Here is a 13,184-nt window from a genome sequence, read left to right as displayed (position 1 = left end):
CCTACACCTTGATGTTCGTGGGACTCCAGAGGCACCAGCAGCTTCAAATATCTGTTTGCTACTTTGTAATGGCATTTTAGCAGCTGCTCTTTTAATCCGATGTTTTTGTCTGGCAGAAACCTTCCTCATTGTGCCTTTATCTGCACGAACCCGTGTGTGCTCTAAATCAGCCACAAATCTCTTAACAGTACGATGATCACGCTTAAGTTTTCGTGAAATATCTAAGGTTTTCATACCTTGTCCAAGGCATTGAACTATTTCACGCTTTTCGGCAGCAGAGAGATCCTTTTTCTTTCCCATATTGCTTGGAAATGGTCGTCTGCTTAATAATGTGGAACGCCCTTCTTAAGTAGTTTTTCCTTAATTGGGCTCACCTGGCAAACTAATTATCACAGGTGTCTGAGATTGATTTCAGTGATCCAAAGAGCCCTGCGACACAATACCATCCATGAGTTTAATTGAAAAACAAAAAATGTAATCTTTATGACACTTAAATACAATTTGCGTAATAATTTGGAACGCGGTGTAATGTGAAAACACCCTGACAGTAGTTAGTTAAGGGATGGTTTTTACCAGTTTAACATAGATGGCTTCCTTGACACCTCTTTCAAACCAACGTTCTTCTCTGGCCAGGCTATGAACCTTGCTGCCTTCAAAAGAGTGTCCTTTAGATGTAGGTGTACATTAGGTGTAGAGCTGACCCACTGTACCACTGAGCCGCCCTGTGTAAATGTCCTCAAGTCATCAGCTAATCTTGCATCCTACTGAGCCCATCAGACTTTGTGCATTTCTGCCTGTACGATCAAGGACCTCTCAAGGTTGAGGTAATTCACAATATTTAAATACCTTTCAGGGAAAAAATCATTTGAATGAAAACTCTTTGTCAGACAAAGTCATATTCCCAAACTAGAATTTGTAAAAGAAGTTAAGGAGCCCCCCAGGGGAGCCCTCGTAATTTCATTGCTGATTTGAATCTATGAAACAAACCTGAATACAAATGAGCCTCCGATCACCAGGTAGTGATACGCATGAGTCCTGCAAACTGTAGAGCTGAGAAAGATACAAAACTCTGTGCCTTCACAGTGAACCGATGTCCCTTTAAAGGTGAAACAAGTCAATCTTACATTGGCTCAATATACAGCACCATGTATCAGTGTGATGTATTCCTAATTTAGACAGCGGAGGCAGGGTGAGCCCTAACCAAATTAGCATCACTGCAGTGTCAAAGGATACTTGTTGTTCATACTCCACTGACTCCGCCGCATGCAAATGGAGAAGCTGAACTACTCAACAATCAGTCATAATTGGCTACACCTAATGCCACTAACAGACATCAACAGATTATAATGAATGAGTCATGAATTTAATTTATATAATGATACACACACGCAGAAAAAAAAACTTTTAGGTAGTGTCAAACTCATTTACATATTAAAAAAAACAGCATTCATTATTTAGCCTTCATTAACATACAAAATATCACATCAACGTCTCCTCCGACTGAAGCTCGGTCTTGCAGGGAAAAGAGAGGGGACGGAGGCTTAAAACAACAACTGAGGGATGGAGAGAGTCACAAACAGACGGAGAGACGAGACGGGGGATTGAAGAGCACAGTTGGACCAAGAGAAATGGGTTTGGATGAGGATCAAGTGTTAAAAAAAAAGGGTGTGTTTAGGTGAGGAGAGAGAGGGAGGCTAAAAACAAAAGAGGAAGAGATGAATGGATAGCGGGGGCTCCGAGAGGAGAATGGATAAAAAGGGTGTATTGATGGATGCATTCGGGGGGTTAGAAAAGAGAGATTTGGCTTCGTTAGACGAGTGACCGGCCAGCAGCGGGCGGCTGACCAGTTTAGGTGTTATCGTCTCTCCCTCGCAGGCTTTGTATTGACTGACTCTGGGGGAGAGAGGGCGGGAGGGAGGGATGGGAGGCAGAGAAGTAGGGGGACTGGGAAGTGATAATTGGCGATATGCTTACCTGGCGAGGAGCCTGCAACCCTCAGCAGGACACACTAACAAACACACAAACAAACACGCACACATACGCCTGACTGCAATGTTATATGCCAGGTCAAGCTTTACCTCCTGCACCCCCACCCCACCATCCCCCACCCACCCTTACAAGCACACACACAGGTAGATCGACATTAGCGTAAAACCAATCCCGAGGTCTCTCCTATGGAATACTAATATGGCTGCCCTTGCCAGCTGACCTCTTATAGGCCAAACAGGCTGTCCGTCAAACTAATGGGGCGGAACACTGGCATATTGCTTTCCCACAATCCCTCAGCAGAGCCAGGACACTCATTTACTTCAGTCAGCTTGTTGCCAAGGCAACATTTAGGATGGGTCTGGTGGTGGATGCACGCACACACATGCATACTGCTTCACCCGCTGCTCTGACACGCACACTTTATATGCCCGCATGTATACACACAAACTTTAAAAACAGCTTTGCATTCAAACCCTGCAACCTGTTAAATGCCACCGCGAACTCACCCACACACACACACACAGACATATGCACAGACTGTAGCTAACAAAGGTGAACAGGTGAATTTATTTGTGTTGCTGAGACACTGACAGCTTTGTCTGCATGTGGAAGGTAGACTAAGTGCTCTTTGCCTCTCATCTCGTCTCTGCGCCCCCAAAACCAATCTTCTGCTCGCTCCCTTTATTCACAATTCATGCTCCCTTACTCAGTTGTTCTGAAAAGCAGGCAGACAAGCCTGTCCTCCGCCTGCATTTTCCTCCTCATCCAGACAATGAGAAAGCAGAGACAGAGCTGCAGACACACAGGGACTACAGCCGAGAGACTCCCAGAGCAAGGTATCAAAACCCATCCGTGTTCTGGAGGTTTGATTATAGATGTCAGGACACACACACACATTCGGCGAGGCTTTTTAGCTCTGCGAGAAATCTAATGTGAAAGATTCTGTTCTTATTTTATCCTACAAAATTAAAAAATGTAAGTGAATTAAATATTAATTAGGATGGTGCTCATCTGTTGTGTGCTGCATTGGGATGTCCTCAAACATCTAAACCAATAAGAGACCGACATGTTCTCATCCTGTGCTCTGTGTCCCTGCAGACGCAGAACAGACTCTCTGATACCAGCGTATCTGTAACTGCGTGTGTCTGTTTGATCAGGAAGTTGTTATTACACCAGAACATCACATCAGAGATGGTGAGGGGTTGCTGCAAGAATCATTTCAGTTGTGTTGCTGTAATGGTCCATGAATGATTTTTTCATGTCTATCTCAATGTGATGCCTTCATGCCATATGTGCATGAGAAGCGTCATTGGTTGCTGTAATTATTCCTTCCTTCTGAGGCTGAAATGTCAGCAAACACAGCAGCCATGAGTTGTGTGTAGGTGTCTTTGAAGGTTAACTGCATAATATCACTGGCCATGTGTATTACTTAAATCTCTGAAGCTGGGCAGTAGCTTCGTTAGAGTTTGGTGATGTCTACAAAGCTCCAGATATTAAGCAGGTGAGCCTTATCGTGCATATTCAGTGGCTTTAATCAACAGTAGAAGTATAAATCCAAACCTAACTATATGCCGTCTGGTCTTTGATATGTCTGTTTAAAATTAGTTTATGAATATGAACCTCTAAAAGACACAACTACGTCATCGGGATGATTATTTCATGCTCTTCAGGCTCTTGATTGAGTCCAAATCAAATTTCAAGACCTTCATTATTTCAGGTTAGGGCTTTCACGTTGCAAATTCTTAAATTAATTTTTGTCAAATCAAATTACCACGCAGCAAATACGGGACTAATCTCTGCACACTTTGAACAGACATTAGGAGGGAAAGAGGGTTAATAGGGGCCGTGTTCCTGTCCACCATGAGGCAATCCCTTCATATGGTGAAAGACTGGGAACAAAATCAACGGTGGTCTCTCAAAGCCAAAACACACACCGAGGTTGAGCCAAAGCTTCTGTGAGGTTTTAGGTGTTGAATTGAGAAGTGTTAGCCTAATAAAATGGACCTCTTTGTCCCGATTTTAAAAGTCAACAGCTCAACTGGACAAATTTCCTTAAAGTGATAATCTCGAAGATTTTCATTGAAATAAATGTCTGTTAAGTCACTATCCACCACCGAATGAGGTAACACAATGGTGACTGAGCCTATGGCCCACTGATGAAAGCCTTTGCATTTGCAGTATTACAGGCTGGGTGTCTGTGGCGACTTTCGCAGAAAAAATCACAAGTGGTGCCCAGTTAGTGACGCGTTTTTCATCACCCAGCAGTGGTTGGTCTGCCAGAGAGGGTAGGCGGAGCTAAGCGGCTGCTTTTCCGGTCTCTGCGAGTAAACAGTAATCTACTATGGCTGAACAAACAAAGAAAAGATCGATGACTACAGATACAACTTCAACAATAAGTGAAAATCCAAAGAAAAAGACACTAATTCAATGCTCAGATGAAGCGACTGTGAGCGAGAGCCAACCATAGGTGTCACACATGCGACACTGTCTGGATATCTGGGAAGTGTGCTCATGTAATGACCATTTTTCGCCAGTGGTGCTGCCAAAGAGAACAACACAGAGATCTTCAAAATTACCACTTTAACAAAGCATAAAAAAGGTTACTCTAGGTTCAGTATATGAGGGTGGGTTCACACACTGTGGACCCAAATGTTAAATTTCTACGACAACTTCAAGGGTTCAGCTTCAAATGAAATAAGACGTTGTGTTTTTCAACCTAAAGCTTGTTTATTGATGCTTGAAATGTGGTCAGCAGGTTCAGCGTTTGATCCCTATAGACTGTTTACATTTCACTGATGGTTAATGACATTTCTGTGCAGGTCACAAACCTGTGCAAAAACACTTCAATGCACTGAAGATCCCAAAAGTATAAACTGACATATGGTGACCTAGAAGAAAAAAGAACCAAATACAAACTTCAAAGAGGGAGCCCTGGCTCACGCTCAACTCGTGTGGCATTTATTCAAAAGTCAACTAAAATATATACAGTGTATAAAAATATATATATAGCTCATGGTAACTTTCATCATGTGGATTTTCTTTTCTATTTGAGAATCAATCAGAGCAGTAAAACATTGAAACAGCAGATAAACCCTGAAATAAATGAGCAACAGCAGCCAGTGGACATAAAAAAAGGTTAATTTCCTGCCCTTGAGTTTGTTGTTGATGCGCTGCCTGAGCGCAGCACTCCTCCAGATTGAAGTGCAAAAACAATGTCGGCAGGTGTGCGTTTGATCTGACTGAATGACATTTACCCAGGTACCCTTGAGAGTGAGTAGTAAAGAACTGTAAAGACCTTTTGTTGCCTCACCTCAGAGGAAAAAGAGAACTCAGTGAAGCTGAATGAACGAATGCCTGGTTACTCGCTGCAGAGCGTGATCATAGTGAATGGAGACGGATACCCGATGATTTGTGTGTTTTTCCACTCGATTCTGCCCTTGCATCCGTCCTGTGTCTACACTGCTTTCGTCTTCCCGCTCTCACCGCCGCCTCCCTCCCCTCCTCTCTTGTTTGTTCCATTCTTTCCCTTGTCTCTACCCGTACCCCTCTCTCTAATTAACACCTACTGTAGGCTGGATCTGCCTTTGCAAAGCCCCAAGGACAGAGCTGGTGAGAAAGACAGAGAGATGGAAATAAATACAATAAGGAAGAGATGAGAGAAATCGACGGAGGGAGAGAGAAACTGGAAAAGATTGACATAGAGACACAGATAAAAGACGCAGACGCTGTTCGTTGCATGTGTAGCCTCCTCCAGCCAGTTGGTGAAATTTTTCTTAAAATTGAAACAGATGTTGAGGTTAAATTTAACTGAATGAGCATTTAAAAATAACTAAACCAGGGCGAACAACATAAACATGCTTTTGAGAGGCACACGCGCGCACAGTCTGACACACACATTCACAGCTGCTCTTGAAACCATCTGTCTTTGTAGAGCCATCAGAGACTGGAGGACAACATCAAACGGTGCTGTAGATCTCGAGGTGCTTGATTGTATGTATGTGTGGGTGCGTGCGTGTGTGTGTGTGTGAAGCAACAGGACAGAAGAGTGCGCAGCCCTTTTTTATGGCTTGAGGCTCAGCCGGTGTATATCAGTAAGGGTGGCGCCCGTGTGTGTGTGTGTGTGTGTGTGTGTGTGTGTGTGTGTGTGTGTGTGTGTTTGTGTCAGTGTGTGTGTGGATGCGGACTGTTTAACAAGACAGGCAAATGCCCTGCTTTAAACTGACATATGAATGCACATGCACGCACACATACAGGTGTGCCAGGTGTGATATGTCGTTATGGAGACTGAAAGGCAAAACACACACACATACACACACACACACACATACACATAAACATTCAAATGGAAAGGTTAAAAATGGCAGAGCTGGTCTGAAAGGCTAAAGCTGTTTGTCCAAATGAAGGAGAGAAAACAACCACAGGCGAACGCAGCAACACCAACATTTGCAAGCATTAACAAACACACACACACACACACACACACACACACACACACACACAGGTTAAATGGAGTGTGTGTGTACATGTCTTCGTGAATGCGACTGCCGCATTAGCCGTACAGATTTATTACAAGTATCGATCGAGCATGGACGTCCAACATCACACGCACGCAGCAAAGCACTGAGTCAACAATACACTGAAAAATGACTGTTTATATCCACAGCACTTCACACCCATAAATTACAAACTATCGACTTTGCACCTGCACGCGCACACACACACACACACACACACACACAGAAATGGGCAGACAGGCACTCATGGCGCAGCATGCAAACGCACACCTGCCACAACAAAGAGCTACCTGCTACCAAACACAAAGAAAAACACAGACAGACCCGCCACACATAGGACATAAAACACACACCCACACACACACACACACAGACACACACACGCACTCTTTGGCCAGTGCATCACACTACATCATCTGATTAAAAAGAAAGACGTTTTAAATGATTCAGTGTCCAGACAGGACTGCGTGCACCACAAAGCTGGACTATTAATGGCAACAGGTATCTTGGCAAGCACACAGACGCACTCCAATGGACCAGACAGGTGGTGACCTACCTCCACCTCCGCCGAGCAGAGTCTTGTTGGCTGAAAGAAAGGGAAAAAAGAAGGAACATTAATGAAGGCAGACAATGTTAGAACTAGAGCTGGAACAGACATTTATTAGAGCTGCCTACATGGCTTTACGATAGATGCAGCATCTCACTCGTTGCTTTACATTCACTCAAACTGAACATTTTGGGTTAAAGATCGTTGATCATCCTAATGGACATTATGTGATGTCACACCTGACTCTGAGAACTTGTGATCTGCTGTTTTATTAAATTGTATGTGAATTGAACAAATAATCAACTGGTTAATCAATCGTCAAGGTTACCTTACTATCTTAGATTTCTTGTTAGCAGCAGAGGAATGATTGTCTCACCGCATCCAAACTGTGTGAATCATTTTTTGAGCAAGAAAATCCAGCTCCAAATCCTGCTCCTCCAATGGGAGGACAGCTAGACAAAACAACACCTTATAAGACATCACTTTGAACTCTCACAGCTTCTGGTGAGATTACATAAATAGTTAAATAAATAGTTACAAGATTAAATAGGGATATTATGCTGTTTCACATTTTAAGACATATATATATATATATATATATGATGTTACAATGTTGGATGATCAGACTAAACGTGGGTGAAGTTGCAAATCTGTAGGTCAAAGTATGTTGGAGTAATCCCCAGGCTCCTCAGCTCAGTCTGCAGGCTGCTGTGAACGCCAGGTTTCACACAGTTTTTTCTACACGCTGCACTTTGTGATGTCACAAAGGCTTTGGGGAGCTGGCCAATCAAAAGAAAGTGGGCTTCTGGGGCGGGGTTTCTTAAAGGAACAGAGCTGACTGAGTGGTTCCAGGCAGAGGCTGTATGAGGGCCTGCACAGAGTTTTTTTTAACTGTGAGTTATGCTAAGCTACTCCACAGGTATCAGAGTGAAATATGAAGCTTGAAATTAGCATGATTTAATCAATAACTATAGCAGTGTTTCTTAACTGGTCTCGCTTCAGGACCCAGCACCACCTTCTTAGTTACAAATCGCTCCCCAAATTAATTCATTTAATGAAAAATCATATGTCAACTTCACAAGACACAACAGTATAATAGTCGAGCAAAATGGTGGCAGTGCAGGGAAAATAATCCCTCTACAGAAATATGCTAAAAAGTGCAACAAAAATGCAACCACTGTAGGGCTCAGTAAGTTGCAGGAATGTAAATGCAACTGTGGCTGGGATTACCCAATCAGAGGATACATAGAGAGTGAATAAACTTTTCTTCCAAGCACACATCCACAACCCACTGAAAACCCACCAGTTGAGAACCACTGAACTAGAAGACACAGAAAATGTAGAGACTGAACCCTTGAACCTCCTTCAAGGCTAAGGCTAATAGTCCAGTCCTCTTTGATATGCAAATCTGCAAGCCGGACCACGATACGCATTTGGATATATTTTCCCAAAACTATAAGAATTAAATTTGGCTTGAGTCAAATCTTGATCTGCTCAAACATTCGTGGGTTTCCACAAAGTGTCATGAAAACAGGGCCAGTAGTTTTCTGTAGTCCTGCTTCAAAACAAAGGGCAGCAAAGACAAAACCTCCTTGGGGAGGTTATAACAACTAATACAAAATTCAATTCTGACCAAGGGTTCACGGTGGTTTTGACAGCCTGTTTGAAATGGAGAACTCCTTTTATTCAGAGCAAAATAATCTTTTGTTGCACAGGCTGAGCTCTGCACTACCTAAACCTTTCACCGCAGCATTAATCAATGTTTCTATTAAGACCTGAATCTGTTGACTAAACTAAATTAAGTTTAATGTCAAATTGGATGAATGTTTGTGTGTACTAAATAACTTGAGGCATTTGCGTATGCTTGCTGTTGGCAAGAATCTCCACATTTGTCATAACATAATAATGTTATATGTTATATGTTGGAAAGCTTCTGAATCTGAGTCCTCAGGGCTCACAGTGCTGCTGGTTTTGCCAACCTGCAGTTTAATTGCATTCTCCCGGCAGTGCAGGTGTAACTCAGTCCCTGACTGAAGGGAGAGAATGAAACCAGCAGGCTCTGCGTCCCATCAATGAAGACGGAGAAGCCTCGCAGTATAAGAACGAGCCGCTTTACTGCCTGCAAAGCTAATGAATCGACTCCTGCTGAGGAGAGAGTCTACAGAAAAACAAACTGAGGAGACGCAGGCAGGCGATATGGATCAATGTCCATTAGATATGAAATAAGCCAATTTTTCAGCAACTTTCTGCCTGGATAATAAGAAGGTGAAAGTAGTTCAATTAAAATGATATAATTTGCTCTTTTTTCCATCGAGCCAGGCAGAGAATTAATGCGAGCGCACAGGCTGACCAGTGAGGCCCAAATCATTACCTTCACTGCACATGTTTAAAGAGTGTAAATTGCTGGCAGGCTGACAATGCTGGCGGAGGCTGCTTCTGACATATGCGATATCCAAGTGTTTTTTCTCACCTGCATATTCATAAATGTGTTGAGTCAGCAGTGCCAGCCCGAGGACATCTGCAGCGCTTCCAGAAAACTCTGACCGCACACTCCTAAAAATCCTGCTTTCCAATTCTTCCCCTGCTCGTGGATCAAATTTTGGAGGCTGTGACCATGTTATGAAAATCTGATAAGCACATAATCTCCCTCAAAGTTACGTCAGAACACACAGGGGACGTCTCTCATTTTAGTTACTATTTGCCAGTAGGCACTGTGCCAAGTGGGTACCCACTCAGATAGAGTATGAGGCACGTTGGTTTAAGAGAGAGAAGAGAGACTAAATCCCATCGCTGTCTGTCTCTCTAAAGAATCCTCAAGTCTTAAACATTTCCAGCGTCCCCCACTGCCTCATTAATGGTAAATCCCACTTAATTTGAGTCTTTAAACACACCATACTTCTCTTTATATGTTAACCACTGTCTCTCTAACGTATCCCAAAGAGAATATCTCAACTCTTTCATTTAAAAATGTGGAACTCCCATCAGCATGCATTGAAAAAAGCAAATTTAGGAGCACAGCTTGTTTAAGAGCTGATAGATCTCAGGAGGAAATAAAAGTCGGAATCAGACAAATAAAATGTCTCGAAGTCAGTCTCCCTTCATCCTCTGCTGGTTAGCTGCAGGCTGTAAGTCAGAGTGATATCACACACTGGGTCTTGTTAATCCTCGCCCATGTTGACTAACAGCCCCGGGCCAAGTAAATACTTCTAAACTCCTGAGAGGTGAAGGCTTTCCTTTTTTAAGACAGACAAATCTCAAAGATCATACAGCTTCTATGTGGAGCTCTGAAATCCCTTCTGAAAGTTTGTATCTGTAAAATCTTCTCTCTGTTCTTAGTAAGTAGCAAGTTTTCACTATACTTGGTTGCACTGTTACAACTTCTGTAATGTCAACTCTAGGTGCTGGAAAACATTTGGCTCACTGTCAAATAAAGCTCATAAAGAGTGAGTGACAGCAGCATCACAAAGCCGGTTTATTATTGGCAATAATAACAGTTTAAATAACACTTTTAAACATAACTCTCAAACTTGTAAAATTGAAGGTTATAATAAGGTTTATTTACACCGACCAGCCATAACATTATGACCACCTGTCTAATACTGTGTAGGTCTCCCTTCTGCTGCCAAAACAGCCTTGAACGGTCGAGGCATGGACTCCACTAGACCTCTGAAGGTGTGCTGAGGTATTTGTTACCAAGGCGTTAGCAGCAGATCCTTTAAGTCCTGTAAGTTGTGAGGTGGGGCCTCCATGGATCGGACTTGTTGGTCCAGCACATCCCACAGATGCTCGATTGGATTGAGATCTGGAGAATTTGGAGGCCAAGTAAACACCTTGACCTCGTTGTGTTCCTCAAACCATTCCTGAACCGTTTCTGCAATGTGGCAGGGACCGTTATCCTGCTGCTGTTTAGGAATACTGTTTCCATGAAGGGGTGGACTTGGTCTGCAACAATGTTTCTGTAGGTGGTACGTGTCAAAGTAACATCCACATGAATGGCAGGACCAAACATTTCCCAGCAGAACATTGCCCAAAGCATCACACTGCCTTCTCCGGCTTGCCTTCCTCCCATAGTGCATCCTGATGCCATGTCTTCCCCAGGTAAGAGGCGCACACGCACCCGGCCATCCACATGATGTAAAAGAAAACATCAGGCCAGGCCACCTTCTTCCATTGCTCCGTGGTCTCATGCTTACGTGCCCATTGTAGGCGCCTTCGGCCGTGGACAGGGGTCAGCGTGGGCACCCTGCCCAGTCTGCAGCTATGCAGCCCCATACACAATCAACTGCGATGCTGCGATGTGTGTTCCGACACCTTTCTATCAGAACCAGCATTAATTTTTTCAGCAGTTTGAGCTACAGTAGCTCTTCTGTTGGATCAGACCACACAGGCCAGCCTTCGCTCCCCACGTGCATCAATGAGCCTTGCGCCGCTTCACTGGTTTTCCTTCCTTGGAGTATTTTTGGAAGGTGCTGAACCACTGCAGACGGGGAACACCCCACAAGAGCAGCAGTTTTGGAGATGCTCTGAGCCAGTCGTCCAGACATCACAATTTGGCCCTTGTCGCTCACATTTACGCTCGCCCATTTTTCCTGCTTCTAACACATGAACTTTGAGGACAAAATTTCCACTTGCTACCTAACATATCCCACTGACAGGTGCCATTGTAACGAGATAATCAATGTTAATGTTAAGGCTGATTGTTTGTGAGTGTTGGCCATAATGTTATGGTGTATATCTGCTTAGGTTTACACCCCTTTAACTGCTTTTTAATAATGTGTCAGGTTAATTAGTTCTTTACTCTTCAATTTGAACATGTAATGTAGAAGCACATTAACTTTAGCCCCTTTTTTCTCCAACAGCACCATAACTAAGCTCTGCCTGTGGCTGCCTTTATACTTTTGCACTGAGCCACACAACAGCTAATATTGGTGTCTCAGTGTGATTTCATACATCGTTGGGGTGCTGTGGAAGCAAAAAGGAGGCATGACATGTAAACAAAAGCTAGCTTCACAAACACACACGGTGCTGTTCCACCCTGCCAGCTCCGTCATTTACACAAACGCTTTTGTCTCTGTTACGACCTCCGATGCCGGCTCAGAGGCGGAACGACTTCGTCCCACCATTACGCCTCCGTGACTTTTACACAGACGGCAGGGTGTAACAGAGGCGTAACAATCCTGTGCTTGAGTCTGTTGGTTCAGTTAGCTAACTGTTAACTAACTGTTCAAACATTCTTTCTTTATGTTGCAACCAGTTAAATCTAATCTAATCTACATTTCCACTTAGTAAACACTTAAGCTGTAATTAGTCTGAATTTGAATTTATGACGACTGCAGATACAAACTTGGAGTGGTTGGTTGTAGCTCAACAATTAGCGTCCCACGGGCATCCATCGTCATCACGGAGGGGTGAAAATGTGTTTGGACTGCAATTTTACCTCTAAATCTGTACTTTTTAAAATTTTTCACAGCACATAATCACTGGTTTGACTTTCCCGTGGCTCTTTTTGAACAGATGACAGCTGCCTCACTCTGAGAGAAGTGCACTTTAAATGAAAAATATGTCTGTGGATGCTTTTACGGTTATTTCTCAGTTCATGATGTTTAATGCATTTCGGGTCTTATATTGTGATGCAGTGATGGAAATGTATTATTACAACCACTTTCTTCTACCTGCCTGGTCCACATTTATGTCATTTGAGGTCCAACACTTCCCATAATGTCATCACAATAAAGCCCAGAGAGCACACTCACTCAGGCAAAGTGAAATTCTTACAGACAAGAAAAAAAACATGTTTTATGGTCGTATTGTCTTCTGGATTACCGAGGCTCGCATTAGTGTAGAAATCAGCATCTCTGCCTCCTCTGTGTTGGATTTTTCACAGTAAAACTGACGAACGTCTGCTGCTAAACTGTGTGTTAAAAAAGGTCCTTCTCTCTCCCTCTGAGCGACTGACACCAAAGCCTGGCAGGATCTGATGTTTTAAAATGCTGAAATTTCTCTCTGCAATCACTCTCCATTGTAGCTGCTGGAAATGTCTCAGTGGGAGGTGACACTGTCTGTGTTTGGACAGCTAGCGACAGGAAAAAGGAAAAAATAACACCAAATGTTAACTCAATTTCTCAAGAATAGTG

General features: G+C 43.3%; 1 protein-coding gene across 2 annotated transcripts in view; it reads right to left on the bottom strand.

The window, feature by feature from the left end:
* Window positions 1–13,184, bottom strand: part of macrod1 (mono-ADP ribosylhydrolase 1) — a 124,689-nt gene that overhangs the window by 50,433 nt on the left and 61,072 nt on the right. For both annotated transcript variants that reach the window (XM_069669793.1, XM_069669792.1), the window contains exon 4: window positions 7,060–7,089. In XM_069669793.1, coding sequence (XP_069525894.1) covers window positions 7,060–7,089 — 30 coding nt within the window. The remainder of the gene's footprint in view (window positions 1–7,059; window positions 7,090–13,184) is intronic.

The sequence above is a fragment of the Semicossyphus pulcher genome, unplaced genomic scaffold (genome assembly GCF_022749685.1).
Source record: "Semicossyphus pulcher isolate SPU_LCO1_2020_fin unplaced genomic scaffold, fSemPul1.0.p SCAF_2, whole genome shotgun sequence".
Taxonomy (NCBI): domain Eukaryota; kingdom Metazoa; phylum Chordata; class Actinopteri; order Labriformes; family Labridae; genus Semicossyphus; species Semicossyphus pulcher.
This window is presented reverse-complemented; position numbering and strand designations above follow the sequence as displayed.